General features: G+C 34.4%; 5 protein-coding genes across 7 annotated transcripts; 2 read left to right on the forward strand and 3 right to left on the reverse strand.

Annotated features, from left to right (window-relative positions):
* Window positions 1-108: 108 nt before the first annotated feature.
* Window positions 109-3,341, reverse strand: LOC111794440 (calmodulin-binding receptor-like cytoplasmic kinase 1). The gene is made up of 6 exons (XM_023676459.1): window positions 2,792-3,341; window positions 2,353-2,600; window positions 1,913-2,081; window positions 1,740-1,829; window positions 1,206-1,504; window positions 109-530 (listed from the first exon to the last, which is right to left on the reverse strand). Exons 1-6 carry the CDS (start codon window positions 3,048-3,050, stop codon window positions 201-203), a joined length of 1,395 nt encoding a protein of 464 aa, XP_023532227.1. The 5' UTR covers window positions 3,051-3,341; the 3' UTR covers window positions 109-200.
* Window positions 3,342-6,342: 3,001 nt separating this feature from the next.
* Window positions 6,343-7,400, reverse strand: LOC111794506 (acyl-coenzyme A thioesterase 13-like). Its single transcript, XM_023676546.1, has 3 exons — window positions 7,175-7,400; window positions 6,693-6,833; window positions 6,343-6,593 (listed from the first exon to the last, which is right to left on the reverse strand). The coding sequence occupies exons 1-3, from the start codon at window positions 7,361-7,363 to the stop codon at window positions 6,453-6,455; spliced, it is 471 nt and encodes a 156-aa protein (XP_023532314.1). The 5' UTR covers window positions 7,364-7,400; the 3' UTR covers window positions 6,343-6,452.
* A 1,309-nt stretch (window positions 7,401-8,709) lies between these two features.
* On the forward strand, window positions 8,710-10,740 carry LOC111794423 (UPF0503 protein At3g09070, chloroplastic-like). Its single transcript, XM_023676432.1, has one exon. The coding sequence runs from the start codon at window positions 8,854-8,856 to the stop codon at window positions 10,585-10,587; it is 1,734 nt and encodes a 577-aa protein (XP_023532200.1). The 5' UTR covers window positions 8,710-8,853; the 3' UTR covers window positions 10,588-10,740.
* Window positions 10,741-10,816: 76 nt separating this feature from the next.
* On the reverse strand, window positions 10,817-13,498 carry LOC111794425 (protein NRT1/ PTR FAMILY 8.1-like). 3 transcript variants are annotated; one of them, XM_023676437.1, is made up of 5 exons: window positions 13,251-13,498; window positions 12,909-13,033; window positions 12,585-12,802; window positions 11,795-12,345; window positions 10,817-11,718 (listed from the first exon to the last, which is right to left on the reverse strand). In XM_023676437.1, exons 2-5 carry the CDS (start codon window positions 13,015-13,017, stop codon window positions 10,884-10,886), a joined length of 1,713 nt encoding a protein of 570 aa, XP_023532205.1. In that variant the 5' UTR covers window positions 13,018-13,033; window positions 13,251-13,498; the 3' UTR covers window positions 10,817-10,883. The 3 variants fall into 3 exon arrangements, with proteins under 3 accessions (XP_023532205.1, XP_023532202.1, XP_023532204.1); XM_023676434.1 differs by having other exon boundaries at window positions 13,142-13,498; XM_023676436.1 differs by having other exon boundaries at window positions 12,909-13,498.
* Window positions 13,499-19,651: 6,153 nt separating this feature from the next.
* On the forward strand, window positions 19,652-21,918 carry LOC111794463 (transcription factor DIVARICATA-like). The gene is made up of 2 exons (XM_023676496.1): window positions 19,652-20,743; window positions 20,827-21,918. Exons 1-2 carry the CDS (start codon window positions 20,316-20,318, stop codon window positions 21,371-21,373), a joined length of 975 nt encoding a protein of 324 aa, XP_023532264.1. The 5' UTR covers window positions 19,652-20,315; the 3' UTR covers window positions 21,374-21,918.
* The last annotated feature ends 3,279 nt before the right edge of the window (window positions 21,919-25,197 follow it).

Below are 25,197 nucleotides of genomic sequence, written 5' to 3' on the forward strand. Positions count from 1 at the left end.
GGAAATTGCACCAATTTCATTCACATTGAGGATAAGTTTACGTGTGAATATACGTTTCGAAATGTCTGTCAAAATCAATGTAACTCAAATATAAGTGAAGACCGAGTGTAATTCAACTAATGAATGCATAATTATCGTATCAAGACTTCTTGACCTATGGACCATAATCCTTAAAGACGAGTCTAAGTAGTATTGGTAACTTATGCAGAAACAAATTTGCTGTACAAATCTTTGTCATCTTTAATGCCTAAAGAAACATAAAGGTTATCTCTTGCATTTCGAACGGGAAATTCTGCTGAACGAACAGACTCCGAGCAAGAAGACGATAGTAACCTATCTCGATATTCCTTTCGGATTCCCCATAACTCCTCTCCAATAGTTTTCATGGATGGTCGTGACGGTCTCGATGGATCGAGGCATCGGCGAGCCAATTTGAGCATATTCTCTGTGGTCCGTGTGGATGCAGAAGTCCTTCTCAGCCTGGGATCCATGGCAACCACAGCTTCTCCTTCATTCAGCTTCTGCATTGCCTGCGTAAGCAAATTTTTATCATGTCTTCTATATGATTATGATGTATATTTTGTTTGAGCTCTGCTTTGGAGTTTGCATGGGATAGGTCTATATGGAGCTGTTTAGCTCTTGGTTGGACTTAGAACTAAGAAGCTGAGCCAACATTTGACATGGAAATATCACAAAATGGCCTAGTAAAAGGATACCCTTCTCATACACGTTCTCCTATTCCTTTTCCACAGGACGTATCAACGCCTAAGTTAGTTTGTACGCACCTCGACTGATCTTATAAGCCAGGCGCTTGATCCTACTCTTTCACTGTTATGTTCATCTAAAAAGAGAGGGAATATAGAGCCCAACTTGAAACAAGCGAACTCTACTCCTATCACAATAAGGCTTATCTAAGACGTATTCCATCCACGCAACGCAGAAACGGCTATAGTTCTTTTCGAGCTACTCGACCCATTAGTTCCAAGAAAGAAATTCAAAACAAGACCTCATGACACGGTTGATTATCGAAAACACTCTTAGTTTAGAAAACTTTAGACTCATGGATTTTACTTGCTTGAAATCTAGAGATCATAAACACAGTTGAGCCAATGTGCGCTATAAGTTATGCTTGACTCATTCTATAGCTGAGGTTTTCAAGGGAATGTAATATAAAAATGCAGGGTATAAGGGAGCAAAATACTTACCCATCTTATGGTTACTCTTTGTTTGACATCCCTTTTTGATTCAATTGGGCGTCTTCCTGTCATGAGCTCTACCAGCAACACACCGAAGGAGTATACATCACTCTTCTCAGTGAGCTGATAAGTCCTTAAATATGCAGGATCCAAGTATCCAGCTGTTCCTTTAACTTGGGTCGAGACATGCGTAGCATTAGAATCTTCTGCAACAAGGCGTGCAAACCCGAAATCGGCCACTTTTGCTCGTAGTTTCTCGGTGATTAGGATGTTTGTAGCCTTTATATCTCTATGGATTATTGGCGCATCTGTCAGTTGCATAATAAGAATTCAGATTCAGATTTCTCTCTGCTTCATCAGTTACTAGATAGTTGAACTCAGCAACTGAACAGCATGAGCTAGTTTGTTAAAAATTGTCTTTGTCAGGTTCAAAATCACTTCCAAACATGCTTGAACAGTAGAAATTTTAGTTTATATTGGATCTGCACTCCCTAACCATTTCTACGAAAGCTATCAAATGCGTTACGAGGATCGTGTGCATACCGTTGTACATGTGAAGATAGGTGATAGCATGAGCAACATCAATGGCAATGTCCAGACGCTCTGCAATCTCGAGCACGACTCCTCGCTTGCCTGGATAAACGAGTTAATCTTCTTGACATTTGCTCCTCTGAACATATCAACAAGATTCAAAATGATTCACCAAAATTGCTTACCATCGAGATGCTCCCGCAGATTTCCATTACCAACAAATTCAAAAATAATAATCCTCTCATCTCCTTGCTCCAGATAGCCATACAAACGAACCAAATTCAAATGTTCGATCCTTGACAAAGTTTGTATCTCATTCCTGAACTCTGCCAGCAAACGCTTCTCGTGCGCATTCTGCCAAAAGTATCAAAAATCTGTCATGCGCGCAGAATTGAATCGTACCGATTTTTGGAATGAAGGGAACTATAAACCCTAGATCGATACAAATCTTAACCCTAAGCACTTAATGGTTAGATTAAGATCAATATCATCATTCAGTTCATTGTCAATCTCAAGTTCTATCACGTGATGGACTCAACTGTTACGTAACTTTCAAGAATGTAACAGAAACCTAATCAACAATGGAGAGAATCGACAGAATTTAACTTGAACTTGAACTTCGTACCCTTCTGGCTCGCTTTACGGCAACAAGAGATCCGTCTTTGAGCTTCCCTTTATACACCGTTCCAAATGCTCCAGCTCCAACTACATTCGCAGCAGAGAAATTATCCGTCGCCTTGTAAATTACGTCAATCGAGAATCCTGCAGATGCGAAAAAATCGCTGGGAAAGGTAGACGACGAACCGTACGAAGCATACGATCCATAAGACTTCAAAGGCGACGAGTTCCTCCCGAAGCTTCCCGACGAATAGGCTACACGTGAAAGAAGAACAAAATCAATTTTCATATCAATAAGCCAATTCACCGCAATAAATATATCAAAAAAAAAAAAAAAAAAAAAAAAAAAAAAAAAAAAAAAAAAAAAAAAAAAAAANAAAAAAAAAAAAAAAAAAAAAAAAAAAAAAAAAAAAAAAAAAAAAAAAAAAAAAAAAAAAAAAACTCACAGGAGAATTCTCTGCGAGAATTATTATCTTCTCTAGCGCCAATCACAGTACGATCCGAAGCGTTCTGCTTCCGACTGATGAAAATAGATTTAAAGAATCCAGAAACTCGATTGACACCAGCTTTCACATACTTAAACGGAAATACAGATTCATGATTCTTCCGCTTGTTTATAACACCGGAACGGCGTTCGTTTCTGGATTTGGAGTTCTTCGATCTCTGAGACTGGAATTGAGGGCTAAAGAAGTCTTGGTTCTTCATTTGCAGGAACAAAATTCTGGCGTTTCTCGATTCGGAAATCTGATCATGATTTTACTTGTTTCTCAAGAAAAGAGATGATTTGTAAGCACTGAATTTTTAATTTATGAAAGACTGGGTCTGTTTTCTTGGTCAAGCAGAGAAGTGGTGTAATGCTACACTTTGAAGGGTAAACTTTTCTTTATAGTTTTGACAATTTGAAAATGCCACAAAAGTCCTTGCTTACGCTTGAGAGTTCACGCTTTTGCGCTTGACTCTGTCCTGGTTTTTCATCGCCGGCCGCCGCAATTATGCTCTGTCTCTCTTCCTCGTTCTTTTACACAGGTTACTCTGTTTTTCTGGTGAAATTACAAATTTAACCCTTAAAAAAATAATACTTTAATCTCAATAATTTTAAAATTTTAAATTAATTTTTCTATTTTAATTAAATTAAAAACTATTTGGGATTATTTTATTTATAAAGTTTTATCATAATATACAATTTTTTAAAAAAAGGACAAAATTATAAATTTTTCTATATTAATGTATTAAATTTTTATTTATAACAATTTTTTATTGGAATTTCATTGATGAAATAGAAAATAAATTGAAAAAAATAAAATATCGTGTCAATCTAATAAAAATAATAAGTTTTTTAACTTATTTAAAAATAGAAACTGTTTATTTATTAATTTAATTATTCTTTTACTTTTTTGTTTGTATAATTTTAACCATTTTTCAGGAATATTGGACAATTTATTTATATTTCCATCAAATTAAAATCTCTATATTTTAAATTTTGTCTATTAATATAAAATTTAAAATAATTGACAAGTATTTAATAAATTCGTGTACATTTTCGATATTATTTAAAAATTTTGAATCTTTTATATTTAAAATTAAATGGTCTTAGATTTATTCTATAAAATTTAAATTCTGGTCATTCGTCCATTAAAAAAAATGTTTAATATGTAATTTTATTCCATTTATTTTTAAAGAAAATGCTTATAAAATTAAAATTTTATTGATTATTGATATCAAGTACCAATTTAATTTAAAAAAAAACAATTTAATTCACGCTATTTTCAAAATCTTGAACAAGCTATTTTCAATTTAATAGAAATTTAATAATAAAACAAAAAGAAAAGTCTAAAAAATCATAAATTCCAAGCATTTTAATTTTGTAAATTTCTACCATATTTGAATAGAAAAAAATGTATAATTTTCAAAATCTTATCGTAGAGGTTACTTTTCGTTGGTATTAGAATCAATGATGGCTACCATTTTGATTGAACGTCTTTCGTCATTGGTACTCAATTGAAATTGAGTACATTTAACTTGGTTTGGAGATTCCACATCAGTTGGAGAAGGGAACGAATGGAAACTTCTCTCTTGCATACGCGTTTTAAAATCACGGGCCAAAGCAGACAATATTTACTAGCGGTGGCCTTGAGACATTACAAATGATGTCAGAGCCAGTTACTAGACGGTGCATCAAGGTAGGGCTAGACCCTCTCCATAGTTATTACTCAATACATAACAGGCCAAAGCGGAACATCGATATTATCTGCTAGTGGTGGGTTTGTGATATTACAAATGGTGTTAGAGCCAGTCACGGTGCGTCAAGGTAGGACAAGACCCTCTCCATAGTTATTATCCTATATATAACAGGTGAAAACAGACAATATCTACTAACAGTAGAATTGGACTGATCAACGCAAAATTGGCTAAATATACGTGAAATTAAAAAATTTAAAAAAAAAAAAAAAAGACAAAAATTATGGTAGCTAAAATTAACAATAAAGTCTAATATCCATCATTTTATATCTTAGAGTAAAATACAAATAAAGTTACTATGATATGATTCCAAATTATATTTACATATTACCTTATTTATTCAAATATTCAAAACTATTTAACCGTCTAACCACACCAATTTATATATATATATATATATATAATAGTTAAAATGTCATACAAATAAATTATATATTTTTTTAAGATAAGATATATGAGTTTGAAAGAGTCAATTTGACATTTTTAATTATGATTCTAAATATTTTAGAACTGCATTTATTACCAACATACCTCTAATGTCTACACCAGTAATCTTTCCACTATGTATAAAATAATAATAATAATAATAATAATAAAACAACCTTAAAACTTAATATATTATAAAAAGAACATTAAAGGTTTAAATAAAAGTTTTAAAAATATTATTAGTGTTAATTCTAAATAAAACCCTTAACTTTTGTTCAAAAAAAATGTGTTTAAATACATTTTTCTTNTTTTTTTTTTTTTTGTAGTACCCTTAAAATTAAAAGGGAGATTATTGATAGTGTAAATAAACTTTCCAACAATAATAAGTGAGTAAATTCTATTCGTTTTTGCGTTTACGGCCAAACGACATATGCTTGAGCTCCTGGCTCCGGTTTAAAGAGAAAGTTTTAGAAAACGGGGTAGAGAGATTTCAAAAGAGAGTTTTAAAAGCAAGATTTGAGAAATTGAAATTGGTGTCAAATGAGAATGTAAGCAATCGCTTACGGCCAAACGACATATGCTCCCCGGTTTAAGGAGAAAGTTTTAGAAAACGGGGTAGAGAGATTTCGAAAGAGAGTTTTGAAAGCAAGATTTGAGAAATTGAAATTGGTGTCAAATGAGAATGTAAACAATCGCTTACGGCCAAACGACATATGCTCGATCCCCTGACTCCGATTTAAGGAGAAAGTTTTAGAAAATAGGGTAGAGAAATTTCGAAAGAGAGTTTTAAAAGCAAGATTTGAGTCAAATGAGAATGTAAACAGTCGGGCCAAACGACATATGCTCGAACCCTTGGCCGATTTAAGGAGAAAGTTTAAAAAATCGAAGGAGAGAGATTTCAGAAAAGAGTTTTAAAAGCAAGATTTGAGAAATTGATGTCAAATGAGAATGTAAGCAAAAAAGGCAACAAACTTACTGCATAAATATCAGGTAGGGAGAAGTTTTTTTGTCCATATATTAACGATAAAACATTTTGAGTATTAATGTATATTCCATGATATTCTTAAAAATTAAGGTAGTTTTTAAAATTTAAGGATATTATTGAAATTTAATATATTTTTAGACGTACAAATAATTTAAAAATAAAAATAAAATATATATTTTAAAATACTTTTTTTTTTTTTTAGGAGAGATTAAAATTAAATTTTATCAATTTTATCGTAAAATAATAATAATCATGAGTTTAATTCAATAAATGATAAATATGAATTCAAAAGAGTATTTTGTTGGTTAAATTGAAAGAAAAAAAAAACAATAAATCTACAATTTAGCATCGGTAGTGATGAACGAACTATGCTCAATATAAATTTTGAATATGATTATATGTCTGCCAAGAATGGTGGATCAGAAAATCAGTGTTCAAATGAATTTCCCTACTTTCAATCACATTTTTGATCGTATTCTGAAGAACGAGTGCCTTCCTTCTGCAACAATTTCTCCAGTCGTTTTGTTCTTAATAATCACACTGGCTCCATTGTAACGCTCTTTCTGCCCTAACAGCCTCGACGTTATTTCCAATTCATCCTGCAATTTTCACGAACAATTTAGATTTAATCGTTCTTGCTTGTTTGTTTTAGGGCTGGTGAAGTGAATCTGAGTAGCAGAAGAGAGGATAATACGTACATCAACATTGGCGGTCGACAAGTATGCGATCGAAATGTCCACAGAAACCAGCGTTGGTGGAGGCTCATCGTAGATTACGGTGCTGCCAATTTCATCGACTAGGTTTGCGATCGCACCTGAAGCCAGCTTCCCCGATCGATCCTGAAACGACAAATCGATGACAAGAGGCGTTGCAATTAAGGAAAATAAAAGCACTCCCCACAGATTTCGAACTCGATTGCACAATACGATACAAATTCAATCGTTCCGAGAAACTTTTCCATCGAGTAATTTGATTTCGGTTTCGATTTCGATCGAGTGATTTGAGTGCTTAATTTGAAAAATCAGCCTCTCCTCTTTCTTCATCGAGTGATTCGCTCGCAGAATAACCGAACGTCAATCGATTTCGCAGCGTTTTCATCAGAATTCAGAAATACCTCCAAAATTAGGGCAAATAAACGGCGAAGGATCTAACAGTCTAACAGAGAGTCGAGTGTTCTTACTGTGAGGCGCGGGGGGACCTTGAGAGTACAAACGATGAGTCCTGGTTCGACGCGATTGACTCGGATGCCTCTGAAAGAAAAGAATGTGTAGAAGCAAGAATCTCCGGCAATATTCCGCCGGCCGTCGAGTTTCTCGACGGCGTCCGCTTCCTCCGGAGTCAATTCCAAAAGCTGCTTCGCCTTCTCCATGGTTTCCTTTTCACCTCTCTTCTTCGATCTTGGCTATCAGAATAGGTCAGATTCATTGAATTATCCAGTGCGACGCAGGAGCACGAGAGTTTGGTGCTCCACCAATTAAAACAATTGATATCGCACGCGCTCCGAATGGACGGTGGATCCTTATTTTCGGGATGGACAGTTTCTTGTTTGGACGTCCGACGCAGAAAGATTCGAGGAATCCCATGAAAAGCATGTGAATAATCAATTTATATATATATATATATATATTTAAAAAATTTAAAAATAAAATCCAAAAAAATAATTGCAATAATAAAAAAAAAAAATTAAAGATATAGAGAGCAAACAAAAATGGCATAAACAATAATTGACATAAAAACCAAGCGAGGTGGGTTAATTGTCAATTCCCAATCCAACTCCAAGCTTTTTTGTTGTGGCTCTCAAGTTGTTGAACAACCCGATGACCGGATAGCCAAGTTCCAAATCGCCATTATCATTCTTGCCTACCCACCGAACCCAAAAAACAAGACGGTTGTAGGTCCACACGTACACACCCCTACAAGATCCTTTCAATTAACCCCCGATTTTCTCTCTATTTACAAATCACCTATTTACAAATCACCCCAGTACCGGTTGACTTATATTATTTATGGAATATATTTTAAATATTATATCTTAATATTATTTGCATTTGATTTACCATATATTTTATTTTATTCTCAATATTTAATTATTTTATATTTTAGAATTCTTGTTATTAATTGAAATAATTTATTTAATTAGGGTAAAAATAAAATCCATAAAGTTTTAATCTTTACCCCTCAATGTCACTAAATTTAATTTTCGACTCAATAAATATTAAAAAAATTACCTTATAAGTTATCAAATTTAACAATAGTATGATAATTAGTACTTTATCCACTGGACTATGTTATATAAGCTTAGTTTGACAGTAACCGACATACTAAGAGACTAAAACGAGAAAAAAATCTTTTTTGAACGTTTCAGTGGCACACGTTTGAAAAATGAGAAAATTGCTCGGGAATGAAACTATTTTAAAGTTAAAGCGTTCAACGTGTCGTAGTTTATATTTAATTTTATCTACTAAAAATGAAGATAATTAATGTATTTATTACATAAATGTACCGCGGAAATAAGACGATAATAATGGGGATACAATAATATGCGTTGAACGGATATTATTTTAATAAAATAAATAAAGGTATGGATGTAATAGAAGCGAGTGAGAGGCACGCGCGTAGGGATTACAGACCTAGAGGGTGGGGAGGAGAAGGCTATGGGATTTTATTAGTAAAAGAAATTATTATTAATTAAGCAATTGAGAGAGGGTTTAGTGAGGGTTTCTTCGGAGCTTACTTTTGTTTTTCCGTTTCTTCACTCTCTCCTTTTTGTTTCTAACCACTTCTTCTTCTTCTTCGGATTCTCTTCGTTTTTTCGATCTTGATGGCTATGCGCCATGAGAGTATTTTGTGTCTTCAGCTATGAATCTGCAGAACAAAGCTGTTTCTCATCGGCTTTCTAGTTGTCGCCGCCATCCTAGTGAGCCGGTGACTGGATTCTGTGCCTCCTGCCTCCGAGAACGCCTTGCTGGGATTGATTCCGATACGCGGCAGGAATCGCCTGTTTTGAACCAGCATTCTACGTCTGAGCTCCGGCGGAGTAAATCTTTTTCTGCGGCGAAGCGTGAGGTCGGCATCGGACGACCGGAGGTGCAGCATCGGAAGTCGTGCGATGCTCGCTCTGGTAATTCGTTGTCGGACCTTTTCTGTCGGGAAGATAAGCCGAGATGTACGAATCGGGAGGTGGAGATCGAATCTGAGAATTTAGGTTTTGAATTGCGTGAGGTTGTGGCGAAGGAGAGGCAATTTAGGGCTTCTGAGGGGGTAATTGGACCGGCTCTGGATATAATCGACGATTTTTCTGGAGAGGATGCTGAGTTCAAGACGATGAAAGAGTTTATAGATCTTGAATTTCGGAGGAAGAAGAATGCTGGTCGCGATTTAAGAGAACTTGCAGGGAGTGTCTGGGGAGCGGCTTCAGTCTTCAGCAAGAAACTCGGAAAATGGAGGAAAAAGCAGAAAATGAAGAATCTCGGTAATGATACCGATGTAGGTGCGGCGAAGACAGAGGCTGTCAAACCGAGAGTGCTTGAAGTCAGGGAGACTCGTTCCGAGGTTGGAGAATACGGATTGGGAAGAAGGTCTTGTGATACAGATCCAAGATTCTCTGTCGATGCAGGTAGAATGTCGCTGGATGACTCACGGTATTCGTTCGATGAGCCAAGGGCTTCTTGGGACGGGTATCTGATTGGAAGAACTCATCCAAGGCCTACGCCGATGGTTTCAGTTTTGGAGGAGGCCAAATTACCTGGGATTGGATTTGAGAAAGACGATCCTTCTGATGAAGCAGAAGGATCTCCGATGAATGTAGGCGATAAGATCCCTGGTGGATCGGCTCAGACTAAAGATTACTATATGGATTCATTGTCTACTGTAAGGCGGAGGAAGAGTTTCGATCGTTCAAGTTCACACAAAAAAGGGGCCTCAGCGGATTTCGATGACTTGAAATTAATATCAAACGCAAAGGTATCTCCTGCAACTACAGAGTTGTTCTATGGTGCAAAGGTGCTAATTACAGAGAAAGATTTGAAGGACTCACAATCAAAAGCAACCAGAGATGGCGATTTGAGTGGCACCAATATTACTTCAAAAGATTTTGTTCCTGATGCGGCTGGGATTGATCGAAAGACGTTCAAAAAGGTGCATAGATGGCGTAAAGTGTTGAGTGTTTTGGGTATGTTGCAGAAGCGAAGTGGTGAGAGCAGCAAGTCTGATGATGAAGAAAGCTGTGTTGGTGGAAATGTGGTTGATCGGCCTTTTGTCGCCGAGTCGTGGGAAAAGCTAAGGCGTGTTGCTAATGGAGAAGCAAACGGTTCAGTTAGCCAGAAGCTCATTCGTAGCTACAGCGTTAGCTGTAGAGATCCCAGCAAGCTAGCTGGGTTTAATGGCGGTGGTGGCAACGATTCGAAACTGTACGGTTTGAGGCGAAGAGACGATCTTACATTGCAGAGGAATCGGAGTGTCAGGTATTCCCCAAATAACTTTGATAATGGCTTATTAAGGTTCTATTTGACACCATTGAGAAGCTACAACAGAGGCAAACCAGGAAAGAGCAGGCCAAGAAGCTCTCCTTTCAATGTCAAACATCCCACGTAAAAAGGTGCACCACTTCTTCTTCTTCTTCTTCTTCCATTAAAGCTTGTACTGTAAACATTCTATAAATTAGTTGTTCTCGTTCCTCAGATAAAACTTATGTTCTTATTACGAGCTGGATAAAGCTTGAAAATTGAAATCAATTTCAGTTCTTAATTGCCTAGTTGTTTAGGTAGCTCCAATCAATTTTTAGAACTTATCCAGGTATGAACTTTTGACTCTTGTTTCAATATGAGTAGGGCAAACAACTAAATACAGAATAAAGAGGAGGATGTTTTACATTATTCTTTCTACATGAATCAGCGAACTGTTCCAATGGGTCTCTTATACTTGTACCACTTGGCTATGAAAAGGAAAGCAATCAAATTTTTGATACTCAAGATCACCAAGAGAAAGAAGAAATATTGTATATGACCGTAGTTCAAGTTGTCTGGTATCCATCCAAGCCTCCCATCTTTAGTGCTGACTTTGGTGACGATAGTCACGAGTAGAGAGCTTAGGTAGTTTCCAAGTGCAATGGTAGTAAGCGAGAGAGCGGAGCAGAGACTTCTCATGGCGTCGGGAGCTTGCTCGTAAAAGAACTCCAATTGGCCAATTAAGGTAAATACTTCAGCACAACCAATAAGAAAATACTGAGGAACTTGCCAGAAGATGGACATTGGCATCTTTTCGAGTAGATAATAGTCGTTCTTTCTCACTTCTCGGAGTCTCACAAGCTCTAAGATTGCTGCAGATAGCATAGCTAGAATTGAAATAAATAGGCCAATGCCCATTCTCTGCAGTTGAGTTATACCGTTTGGATGACCTGTGAATTTTCGAGCCACTGGAACTATGATTCGATCATAAATCGGGACCCAAAAGATCACGCTCAAGGTGTCGAAAATGGAGAGGGATGCTGCTGGGATCTCAAAGTTGGGGCCAATATGAGCATCCATTTTATCACCTTGCAACACAAATAAATTGCCCATCTGACTATATACAGCAGCAAATACAATCCCAGTTGCCCAAACTGGAAGCAACCTTATGATGGCCTTTAGCTCCTCCACTTGAGTGACAGTGCAAAGCCTCCACGGATTCACTGAGCCCTTTAACATCTGATCTGATTCAATCTCCACTGCTGCCTTGTCAAAGAACCTGAATTCAAACAAAATGGGTATGAGTAGCTCTTAAGAAGTGCTTCAAGGCAGGGTTTTCAGTTTTAAAATCGAACCTGAAATCATCGGTGTGGTCGAGTTTGCGGCTTCCTACGATAGAAGACTCGGAATCAGCAGTCTCGTACAAAGCCTTGCTTTCAGGTACTTTCACCTTATATTTTCTAAACGATGCCACCATGACCTGAGATATCCGTGTGAAAGGACTTCCTCCAGGTTTCTGGTTCCGAAACAACCGAGTCCCCGAAAAGAAACTTGCCACCGCAATCGCCATAGCTATGGCTGGAATACCAAACCCCCAAGCCCAACTCACATTATCTTGCACCCAAACAAGCACAGAACTTGCTATAAGAGCACCAACATTGATTGAAAGATAGAACCAATTAAAGAAAGAGCTCTTATGCTTCTTCTCAGTTTCATTAGCATCATCAAATTGATCAGCTCCGTAAGACGAAACACAAGGCTTAATCCCACCAGTTCCCAATGCAATCAAGTACAAAGCCACAAAACACACTGCACTTTGAGCAGTCGTCGCTTGACAATCATCTTTAGCAACACATGTGGGCTTTAAACCATGAACTGAAGCTGACAATGTCAAAAGTGTCATCCCCTGCAAATATATCACAATTTCCCATTGAAGCTTAAACTCTCAAACACCAATTCCGGAGTTGGATTCGAATTCACTTCTTAGTTTAGAGTATATGTTTTAACTTAGTTGAGCTACACGATCAAATTAGTATCAATAGATCTCTATCTTCTACAAGTTTCCGAGAGAAAACTCACAATAACATAGATGATAGAGAAGGTAGCAATCCACAAGTTTTGGAGAGAGAGAGAGAGAGAACTCACGATAACATAGATGATGGAGAAGGTAGCAATAGTTCGATATCTTCCCAAGTAGGCATCAGCCAGAAAAGCTCCAATCAAGGGAGTAATGTAGCAGGTTCCACTCCAATTAGCCACATTCTTAACAGCGGTAGCACTGTGCTGATTCAAATGTTTCTTAAAGTAGAGCACCAAGTTCGTGCTCATTCCATAGTAAGCCAATCTCTCACAAAATTCATTGCCTATTCATTCAAGAATCAACAAGTAAATTTCAGAAGCCATAGAAATCATCAGTTAAATTCCATATGAAAACTCATCGACCTAACTTTTCCAGAACAGAAAAACTACCCAAAATATAGGGACAGGCCTTCCAGGTTCCTGTTTGGCTTCTAATCGCAGGATCTCCACGGTAGTCCACCGTTCCATCTTGCGTGTAAATACTATCCTCTTCCTCCATGGTTAGGTTTCAGAATCTCCAAGAATCAGACAGAGATCAAACAAAATTTCAGAAACGAGAAAGTAGGTTGCCGTTTCAGAGATTCATTTCCTTACCAAACAGATTTGGGGGAAAATGAACATACCTAAATGGAGAATCGCATCCAGAACGAACCGACGGGACAGGAAAAGCAATTTGCAGAGATTTCTACGGAATTTTGAAAAGCAATAAGTGGAAGATAAATGAGTAGTGACCTTAGTCTTGAGAGTCGAGGCGTTCAAACTTGGAATGAGAAACAAGGAGAAGTGGTGGGACCTATGAACCGCATCACGGGGGACTCCATTACTCCATTACTGAGCTTTCGAACAAAAACTCGGTTTCGGCAATTAGGCATTTGTTTATATCTTGAATTGGCGGCGATGGCTAAAAGAACGCTGTGGAAGATTCGAAACCGAGGGACTGACGAACTGTTCAAGGAGTTCATCGCTAGCCATTAGGACATCTTAAACCAGTGCTTCAACATAATTTCCATTTTGACTAAATTAAATTACTATTTATTCCTAGGATTTGGAAATTGGCAATTTTATTCTTAAAACTTTAGAAATAATTCTAAATAATTATCTAAAGTAATGGATAAATTATTAAAAAAAAACAATTAATTTAGAGAATGATCATGTCTTTATAATCAAATAATATTATCTCCATTGGAGTGAAACCTTTTGGGAAAGCCCAAAACAAAGTCACTAGAGCTTTGAGACCTCAAGAATAAAAAATTATATAAATTCTTTAAAAATTGGAACAAAAATTAAGAGTGAAAATGATGTGACAGTGATCTAGAATGAAAATCGTCGGTTGCGAGCCATGATTGATATCGTTCATGTGTCATTATGGATGAATAAATAAAACAAGATATAAGTCGTAATCGTTTACCACTTACCCACAAATTCTTCTTCAATAATTATACAAAAATATACTTCTTTTAGTTTCTTTCACATAAATATTTATTAAAAGTTACAAAATATATTACCTTTATTACTAGGCTTAAAAATACCCACAAAATTAAAATTTTTCAAGTAACATTAATATAATTTATCTTTATAAAAAAATTATTATTATTAATATAAGAATTAAACTGTTTATCGACATCTCATAAATTATCTTTAAACTTTTTTAAACGTGCTACTAACGACAAAAGAGTATTTTTTTAAAAAAAAAATTAATTAATGGTGTTTGAAATTTTTAAAAAATTATAAAGGTATTGATAAAACTTATTTTTGCTAATTTTTTAATGTTAAAAAATATTATTAAATAGTTATCATACAAATTTAATTATTGAATAACTTTTAAAGATTAACATGAAAAAGCAAATACTAAATTAATTAATCTAAATCAATAATAAAAATATCTATTACAAGAGTATCATACTTTCTTTAATATTGATAATTAATAAATAAAAAGGGAATACGTACTCTCGGTAGTACGCCAAAATTTCCCTCCTCAATATCAAACTTCGGATACTTTATATGCCACGTCAGCCACATATTGGGCTTTTAACCCCTCCGGCCCAATCCAGTTTTAATGAGTCCCATTGAGCCCAACAATGATTCTTTTATGGGCTTTCCATTATCTGGCCCAATATTCCACATATTGGATCAAATAGCCTATAATCATGTTTTTTTTTTTTTTTTTCTTGTTCATACTCCGTCTCCTTCATTTGGACCACTCGAATCCCACGAGTAAATAGAAAGTTGGATTCACCAGATCGTTCATTGGAAAAAATTAAAACTTTTCTTATTGGACGATCACAATGATCGTATGACAAATTACGATGTCAAAAATTAAAAACAAATATTAGCATAAGACAGTAAAATATAGTATATATACAAAGTCTCGAGCTAATCTGATCTTATCCAATCACAATAATATATGAAAATTTTCAATTTGACTTGAAAATACGAAAATAATTTAATTTTTATCCCAACATTAATTTAAATTAGAGGAATACGTACATAAATAAAATAATTTAAAACTCGCATACCAAATATTTAAAATAAAATATCCATAGCGTGAATATAAAGTAATATAGCTTACAATTAATAAAAAAAAATTGATATACTTAAATAATTTTTATTTATATGGATATTTAAAAAAATGAAAGACTTAAAAATAAATTATTTAATTTAATGGAATTAAAAAGAAAATAATGATTAAATTGGCAGGGTGGAGTTGGTCACACGTGGGAGGAGTCCATCACACGCTTCCCGGGAAGCCTTTGAAATCTGAAATAACATTTTGTCTGACCCTTTTAAAACTTTGAGAAAAAGGAAACCGGAAAGGGGAATCTTTCCTTAAATAGAAAGGGGGGCCCACATCCTATTTCTTTAATTTTTAAATAATATAATATTTAATAATTTGCATTAAAAAACTACTCTTATATTTATTTATTTAATTTAATAACCTTTTTGAATGCCAACAACATTTCCAACTAAATACCCTCTTCCCCAATTTACCCCTTTCATACACCCAATAGACACATGCCAACCACATCANAAAAAAAAAAAAAAAAAAAAAAAAAAAAAAAAAAAAAAAAAAACTCCAATTAATTAATTAATTATATTTTTTTATTTTAAAAAATTTAATTTTTAAAAAGCACAATATTTATGAAATAATTAATGAAAAAAAAACCCAAAAATGGATTAGGTTTTAATTATTATTTATTAATTTTTTTAAATTTAATTTAGTTGAGGGGCAAATTGGAGAGGAATATTGGGGTGACATTAATTTAATAAGAAATATTATTTAATTCTCACATTTCCAATACTAATTTTATTTTAGTAATTTCAATTTTTCAAGTGTCAGCCACCAACCACTTAAATTATTTATTTTGTCTTCTTCATAATTATAATATTAATAAATTGCTTTTTTTAAAAAAAATTAATATATATATATATATATATATATATTAAATTGGCTGAGCGTAAAAAGACAGACAAACCAGAGGACTCCAACATATTATTATCAATTAAATTATCTGTAATTTTGTATACTTTATTCTATTATTAAAATATTTTAATTTCAAGCTTCAATGTTCACTTTTCTTCTTCTTTTTCTTTATTTTATAAATTTTTATTTATTAGTTTTAAACTCTCTTTTCACATTTCAATGAATAAATTAAATAAATTTATTGTTATTTGAGACGAGAGCGAGAGAATGGATAAATGAGAATCTATGAATAAGTCTCGTGTTTAAAAAATAATAAAAACAGTTAGTTTAACTCGACGTGAATTGATCAAATCAAAGCTTAGTAATCATTTATGATATTATAATAAGAGATTAGTTTTGAATGAGTTAGACCCGTCTTTTAAATTCAAATTCAGCTTCTAATGGTCTCAACGAATACTGTCCCGACAAATCAACATGGGTCATTTTAGGATGTTTTGTTCGTTACTCACATGTTCTTAGGAAAATTTTCAGAAGGTCACTCAACGTAAGATTGCTCAATACTTAAATATCAGATCGGGATTTAGAATTTAGATTCAGCACCTAAAATGGTCCCGACATTCCCTTGCGATGTTACCCATTTGTCTTAAAGTGCTTCTAAGAGTAAGAACTATCCACACAAACAAACACGTCATTTCACAATGTTTTGTCATCACTCACGTGTTTTTTTTTTTTTTTAAGAAAACTTCTAGAAGATCACCCAACATAAGATTTCTCTATTCCTAGGATTCATGTCGGGATTTAGAATTAAGATTTAACACTAGATGGTCCCGACATTCCTCTACAACAAGACCATGTTGTCTACTTGTCTGACAGTGTTTTAAAAAATGAAGACTATACCCATAAACGAACACAATTATCTTCATTAAAGACATGTTATCGATTCATTATATTTCGTTATTTAAAACAGTACGAAAGAAAAAGAGAAACGGCAACTTGAAAGCATCTGAACCAAATTCGGTAATCAAACGCGTAAAATTGGATATTCGTAGAAATTAAAGCAATTCCACTAATTAAAAAAACTTTTGCATTATGCGTCAAGATAATTCAAAGATTATGATTTTAACCACTTTTACTTTAATCTTTTTTTTCCTTAACTTTCACAAAAAAACAATATCATCCAATGGCAAGGCAACACCATAGGAACATCGTTTTTATGGTTCTTTCAAAGATGTGATTCACACCCTTTTAAATAAAAAAAAAAAAAAAATATATATATATATATATATATATATATTATTATAATAATATTCTTTATCATTTCACCAATGTAAGCATAGATCAACTGGTTTTAATGTTTACTATTGATTTGCTAGCGGTTAATGTTTAAAGTCCAATTTAATGTTTAAATAAATAAAAAAGCCTAGAAGAAAAAGTCCAAAGAGGACAATATTTGCTAGCGGTGGGCTCAGGCTGTTACAAATGGTATTAGAGCCAGACATTGAGCGGTGTGCCAACGAAGACTCTGGGCTCCCAAGCGGGGTGGATTGTAAGATCTCACATCGATTTGTAGAGGGGGAATGAAACATTCCTTATAAGGGTGTGGAAATCTCTCCCTCGAATGGAAGCCTAGAAGGGAAAGCCCAGAAACATTCCTTCTAAGGGTGTGGAAATCTCTTCCTCGAATGTAAGCCTAGAATGGAAAGCCCAAATAGGACAATATCTACAAGTGGTGGGAGAAGCACAGGACAGGATGAAAAACCCACATAGGACAATATTTGCGAGCCGTGGGAGAAGAACAGGACAGGATAATATCTGTGAGCGGTGGGAGAAGCACAGGACAGGACAATATCTGCTAGCGGTGGTGGGCGAAGCCCATAAGAAAAAACCCAAATATGACAATATCGGCTAGCAGTGGGTGAATCACAGGACAATATCCACAAGCGGTCAGCTTAAGCTGTTACATTACCAGTACCAACCGAACTGTACCATTAAACTAAGCTCACTTTAGCTCAAATGTGCATAGTTCGAGTGTTAACTCAACCGACACATAATAATTAAATTAATTTAATTATTATAAGTGTAAGGAGGATATATTAATTAAGTTAAAGCATTGAGCCCTAATTATGAAACAAATTGGAATAAGATGGGACCAATCATTTGCAAGATATGAGAAAATTAAATTGATTTAATCACTAAATTAGTGCCTTTCACCTCACGCGCCTTGGCCTTTGATCATAGATTCATTTTTATAATTAATAATTTGGTTAACTCTCCCATATTTTACTAACTAATTCATGCCCTTTTCAAACCACTTCCTACCCTACCACTTCATTTAATATTAAATAAACAAAAAAATAATTAAAATAATTAATACGCAATAATTTTTATTTTAACCCGAAAAATTTTACTATGTTGAATGTGCATAAATGTACTATCGGACCGAGATAATTACAGTAGAATCATAGATCACATCAGAAGGGGACCACTTGGCCCTTGCTTGTACAGTACATACAGAATGAGCCTCGTGCTCCACACGCCGCCACACATGTCCCTTCAAGTTTATTTTTATAATATTTATTATTAATTTCCGATCCAAACAAGGGTATAAACGTGAGAGAGAAACTGTCTTCTTTAGATTATATAAACCATGTCTAATTATTCCGATTCATGAGTGAACTATCAGCTCGGTCTTTGATGAAAATTTGAAACTTTCAAATAATTTTATTTACTGAGCTATACTCAAATTGGGATTCTACAATAAGACGAAGTTTGAGATTCAATTCCCGGGCGAGACAAGGGTAAAATGGGTAAAATTAAGGAGACGGGATTGGTTGGTTGGTTGGTCGGTCGGTCCCGGCTACAATTATGTGCGCACAATTGATCCAATACAAACGCTGGCATAATTGGGAGTTCATGTGACCTGCGTGGGGCACACGCATTGGTGGTCACCATGATCTACCTGGACCATTTGTTTTGGACTTCATTGTGCTTCCCCCATTTGCCCAATGAATAAACGACACGTGTAGTAACATCCACCGTTGGATGAGAAACATTCTCGAGATCGTAACCCTTAAGTAGTCACAATTATGTGGAAGACTGCCCAATCAGAAAGGCTGGTCCACTTCCAACACTACAGGGGACCCCACTCTATCAACTTGCATGACATCAATCACAGCCGTTGGTCTTGATCTATTGTCACTTCTTGTAAATATTTATATTTCTATTTTTTAAAAAATAAAAATAAAAATAAAAATAAAAAACAACACACGAATGGTTATTTCAAATTATTTTAACCTATTTATTTAGTTTTTTGTTGCTTCTTGGTGGTTTAATTATTTCATTATATTTTTTTTAAATATACATAATAAAATAATATTCGAATTTAAATTATTTAAATTCTTTATAAAAAGAGATTAATTTATATAATAACTACGGGCTCTTCAAACCACAAAGTTCAAGTTTCTAATCTCGAACGTTGAACCAAACATCGAGACAGTGTGAGTGTTGATGATTATTGTTGGGAGTGAGTCACACGCTCGCTAATTTAGCAGAAGATCATGAATTTATAAATGAGAAATATTATCAAATTTTCATTTTTTTTAATAAGATGAAAAATCCACGTAATAAATTCATCCACCAATCAGATCCATCCACGTTGCACTTCTGTTCTTCCTTTTATTGACTCTCTGTTTCTGTTTTTTCCTTCGTTGAATTTAGATATTCATTCCTGGAAGCTCCCTTCCTCCATTGCTGCGCTTTTGGAGCTTCTACTTTTAATTTTTCCACAGCTTAGAGTTCACTCGGATTCTCCTTTTTTTAAGCTTTCTTTTCGATTCATTCTTCCATTTTCCTTTTCATTTCTCGATTTCTTTTCGATATCCGATGTTCAGTTCATCCTCTGGATCGATTCATCCTCTGTGCTTGCCCAGATTTTTTCCCGGAAAATTTTAGCCACTTTTCTCGGTTTATTTTCCCGGAAAATTGTTGTATCGTTTCTGTTTGGATGGTGGGAAAATTTCGCCCCACTGCAGTTTTGAAAGTGGCGTTGTTGTTCTTGTTTTTAGGGTTTATTCGATTGAAATTTTGAATAGAACGAACAAAACTGGGCTGATATTTTTTCTTTTTTTGTAGATTCCTATGAGTAAAATTATTCTGATTCGTTCAAATGCTTGTTGATTTATCACACTTATTGTCAAATTCCTATTCGGAAATATCCTCCATCTCTCCACATTTAGTGAAATTTTCTCTCTGTGTTCTTCCTGTTCTTCGTCTATTTAACAATTCTTCTGTTTCTCTTGTAGAATTCCACATTCCCATCATGAATAACTGTTTGTTTCAATCTGTTTGAGTTGAATTCTGTTTCTAAATTGTGTTTCATGAAGTGGGAAATGGAAATTCTCTCCCCTCCTTCACTTGTTTCCACTATGAGTTGGAGCTCCGGCAGCAGTGATAGCAAGAGCTCAAGATGGACTGTAGCTGAGAACAAAATGTTTGAGAATGCTCTAGCTATCTACGACACCGACACGCCCGACCGGTGGCAGAAAGTCGCCTCGATGATCCCTGGAAAGAAAGTTGGGGATGTGATTAGACAGTATAAGGAATTGGAAGCTGATGTTAGTAGTATTGAAGCTGGCTTGGTTCCAATTCCTGGTTATGATACCTCCCAATTTACTTTAGATTGGGTTAGCAGCCATAGCTACGACCGATTCAAGCAGTCGTATGGTGTCGTCGGTAAACGATCCACCGGGCGCTCGGCTGATCAGGAGAGGAAGAAGGGTGTTCCATGGACGGAGGAAGAACATAAGTGAGTGATGATTTTACCATATGAATTTGAACTTTTGTGTTTAGTGGAATTCTGTTGAGGTATTGTAATTGATTGATTTGTAGGCTGTTTTTGATGGGGTTGAAAAAATATGGTAAAGGAGATTGGAGGAACATCTCGAGAAATGTCGTGGTAACGAGAACTCCGACGCAAGTAGCTAGTCATGCTCAAAAGTACTTCATTCGGCAGCTCTCGGGTGGAAAGGACAAACGAAGAGCAAGCATCCACGATATAACTACAGTTAATCTCAACGACACGAGAAGCCCGTCGCCCGTAAACAAGAAGTCATCACTATCACCGGAGCACGCAGCTGTGCTCCCCCACCAAACGAATTCATCGTCGTCCATTCCCCAAAACACCTTCAAATGGGACCATCACCAGCACCATCACCGCTACCAACAACAACACGACAGTGGCGGAGCAACCGTGGTCTTCAACCACTCGAACGGGAACATTTTCATGTCCCCAGCCGTGTTCGGGGCGAGCTCGTACAGCGACGTTGGACTACCGGAGCACCATCACCTGCAAAAAGTTGCAGGCAATGAAGCCTTCATTGGACCCCAAAACATGATCTTTCAAATGCAGGCTGGCCATTACTTACCTCATGGATAGTTGAAAATTGAGCGTTTTTTCTTCTTTCATTGTCCTCTTTGAGCTATCGTTTAGTATAGTTGTACTCTTAATTCCCCCGTGGTTTACGAAGATATCTCGTCATGTACTTTAAAACACAGTCCATTTCATTTTCACTCTACCTTTTCCATTGGAGGCTTCCAATTTCACGCTGGAACAAAGCATTTAGAGACGGGCAAAAAAAATATCCTTTGCCTAGTCAATGAAAAATGCTCTCAACCGTTCAGGCCGAAGACCTAAACCAAAAAACTACCGAGCTCCTGAATCGTCCAAGAAAGAAGCTTTCTCTGTTTCTCTCAATAAGATTCTTCTCCACATTCACCAACCGAGCTTTGACCCAAACCAGTCTGACTCGATAAGCGATCGTACTTCAGTGTCGAAGCGATCGAAATACCAAAACCGAGGAAGAAAGAAAGCAAGGATGTTTTCATTCTCCATATGCTCATATCAGTCTTTGTCTATAAACTATTAAGCATTATTGTTATTCATTTGTGAGTTCATAAATTTTGAGACAATTTTTGTGGATTTTCAGGTTTGAATTTGAATTTCCCAGAATGTTTTTTTTTTTTAATTTATTTATTATATTTTTATTTGGGGTTTAATTTAATTTAATATATATATATANTATATATATATATATATATATATATATATATAGCTTTTTTGGATTGAACTTTCTTTTCAAATACAAAAAGACAGACACAAAGAAACACAGGTGAAAATAGTGTAACAAAACATGTGATTTGATTGATTTAGCTTTCAAGAGTTCTTTTTTATATGTTTTTTTTTTAATATANCTGACCAATTGCCCAGGTGATCAAAAGATACAATGTATAGAGTTCATGTTGCGAGATGATATACTAGAAATTTAATTTACTTATCTTGATGTCAAACTCATGTCGACATATCAATAATATAACATAACGATTGCAAGACGTGATAATTGTCTCAACCATGTTATTGTCTAAAATCTTTTAGGAGATGTATTGTAAATATTTTTTCTGAATCAAGATAACTAAAGTCTTCTTGCGAACAAAAATAAATAAATAAAAGTCATAACAACACTCAATTTGGTATCCCATTGAATCAGATTTCTCTCTTTTCTTTCTTTTTGTCTCTATGAGCTNTTTTTTTTTTTTTTTTTTTTTTTTTTTTTTTTTTTTTTTTTTTTTTTTTTTTTTGTAATAAATCCTTTTTTTAACGGGAAGTTCTTTTCAAATTCAAGATTCAGCTCCGATACCCGTTTAGGTTTTTCAATTCAGGTGGCTCAATGCAGTTGTATTGAACTTCATCTACCCCAGAATCGTTATAAAAATAAAAATATAAAATTTGATCCTAAAATAGGTTGAGAAGTTGAACGTAATTCTAGTAGTTAGCATTAATGAATTTAGAATCCAAATTTGATATCCAATGGTCTCGATATTCTCTGTAACATGATGACCCTGACATTCTTATGCAACATAGTCATGTGACATGTGACATGTTTTTTTGTCTAAGAGTAAAGAATATTCCCAGAAACCAACATGGATTCTTTTAGCATGTTTGGCTTTCAGGTACGCTTCCTAAAAAGTTTCTTACAAGGTTGTCTGACATAAAATTGCTTTTAGCTAAGCACACTTAACTTTAAAATTCTTATGATTGAACCACCGAAAAAGAGGCTACACATTGTTGGTATAGATGGTCCAATTTGAATTTCTCCATTCATAAACCATTTTTTACTCGGGTATCATTCAAACCAAACCTCCCTCGTAATCTACATGCTCTATTGAACTTCTAACATTAATCTTTACCTAATTAGTTTCGAACCTTTATCACTTTTCCCTTTAAAATAGTCAAACTCTATAAAAAAAAGTCAAAGTTTTCGACCTCATGGCTTCTTACTCATCTCGATCACGACAAACCTTCATTTTTGCTTATTTTAAAGGTCCCCACTAACTCTGCATAAATAAACAAATCGTACCACATTTCCAATAATGTTTCGTGAAAACCCTAATTCTCGAACCAGCAATCCGGATACCTAACCCATTAAACATGAACAAAAGCATGAAAAATAATAATTCAATACGAACGAGTCAACAAAAAAAAATTATATATATATATATTTTAAACTTTTTTTAAAAAAAATAATATTTGGGTTTTAAAGAATATGATTGGTGGGCAATTATGATGGGAAAATGGTATATTCATTCCCCACCACTTAACCAAAGAATTACAAAGCAACAAGCTTTTGAGAAGTAAGTGACAAAAACTAGCCACCATCTTTTTCCCANTTTTTTTTTTTTTTTTTTTTTTTTTTTTTTTTTTGGGAATGGTTATAGCCTTAGCTAAGTAGCTACCACAAATACATAATCAAAATTTGAAGCTTTCGGTCATTGAAATATTCTGATTCTTTTTTTAAAAAATAAAAATAAAAAATAAAGAAATTTTGGTGGGGCGAGAAAAAGGGCGAAATGGTCTTTAAAATACTGTTGGGATGTGGGAGAATGCAAGAACAAAGGGACCCTTGAAAAGAGCTCTATAGATATCGATTGTTCGATTTCGTTCTTTGGGGATTATGATTATCATAGTCTGTGTTTGCAGTGTTTTCTTTGACACTTGTTGTTTTGATTCGTTTCCCTAATTGGGCTCATTGAAATAAGATGTTTTTTTTTTTCTCCCGTTTTGTTATGAACTTCGAGATGTTTTGTTTTAATTAGTTCATGGAATTTGTCACTATATGTACCGTTTCTTGGATTAGATTGCATTTGGGTCTTTGAGTTTTGTATTTAGTTGCATTCTTGTCCATCTCATCAAATTTTTTTTATTAATTATTAACGAAATGCTGATGTGGCATTGTAAAATAATTAAAAAAATATTTTAACTATTTAAAACCATAAATTCATTTTATAGTTGATTAATTATTTATGTATATTGATTAACTAATGGATGATCCACCTTAAGCGAATTTATAAAATATGCTAATTGCTATTTATATAAATAAAGAAAAATTAAAAATAAATTTTCTAAAAAGTAATGGAAAACTTACCACTCAAATTATGTTTTTGGAACGTCATTTTTTAGAATTTTAACTTTACAAAAAAAAAAAAATAATAATAATAATAATCTTAAAATTATCCTTAAATCTTTCAAGAGTTTAAAAATACCCCTCCTAATGACATTTAATTTAAAAAACGCCCTTCAATTTTCAAAAATATTTTAAAAATACTCAAATTTTTTTAAAAAATTAAAAAATATCTCTACTGTTAAAAAAATATATTCAAACTTTCAAAAGTAAATTAAAAAGTTTAAAAATAATCTATAATATAGATTATAGATTATAGATTATAGAATAATAAAAAATAAGACCGTTTCATCTTCACCTTAGTTTGTGAAAATCAAATCTAAATGCATGACACTTTCATCATCTTCACCTTAGTCTGTGACAAATCCTAAAATATACTTCACATATGCAGTCTTTGCGATGGATCCACGGTTAACGAAGACATCCAACACCGACCAAAACAACTACCTACTAGAAACTACATATTAGAGATTAACAATAGTGACCTCAAACAGCAGCCAGCGACAACGATTCCAATTTTTTTGAACAACTTCCATCGACCTTTAGGTTTCAAACAACCATCTATTATGAATGTCTATCGTTTCTAAGGTTTTCAAACCACGGACAACAAAAATGTACATAAAATGGGGTTTTATATATAATGTAGCATATCAAAGATGTTGAAATGTTTGTAATATATTATTAAGCTTCAAATGTTGGTCATTCTAGATTTGGCAAAGGATGGGTATTCATATAGGGTTGTGGA

This window comes from Cucurbita pepo, chromosome LG05 (genome assembly GCF_002806865.2).
Source record: "Cucurbita pepo subsp. pepo cultivar mu-cu-16 chromosome LG05, ASM280686v2, whole genome shotgun sequence".
Classification (NCBI taxonomy): Eukaryota; Viridiplantae; Streptophyta; class Magnoliopsida; order Cucurbitales; family Cucurbitaceae; genus Cucurbita; species Cucurbita pepo.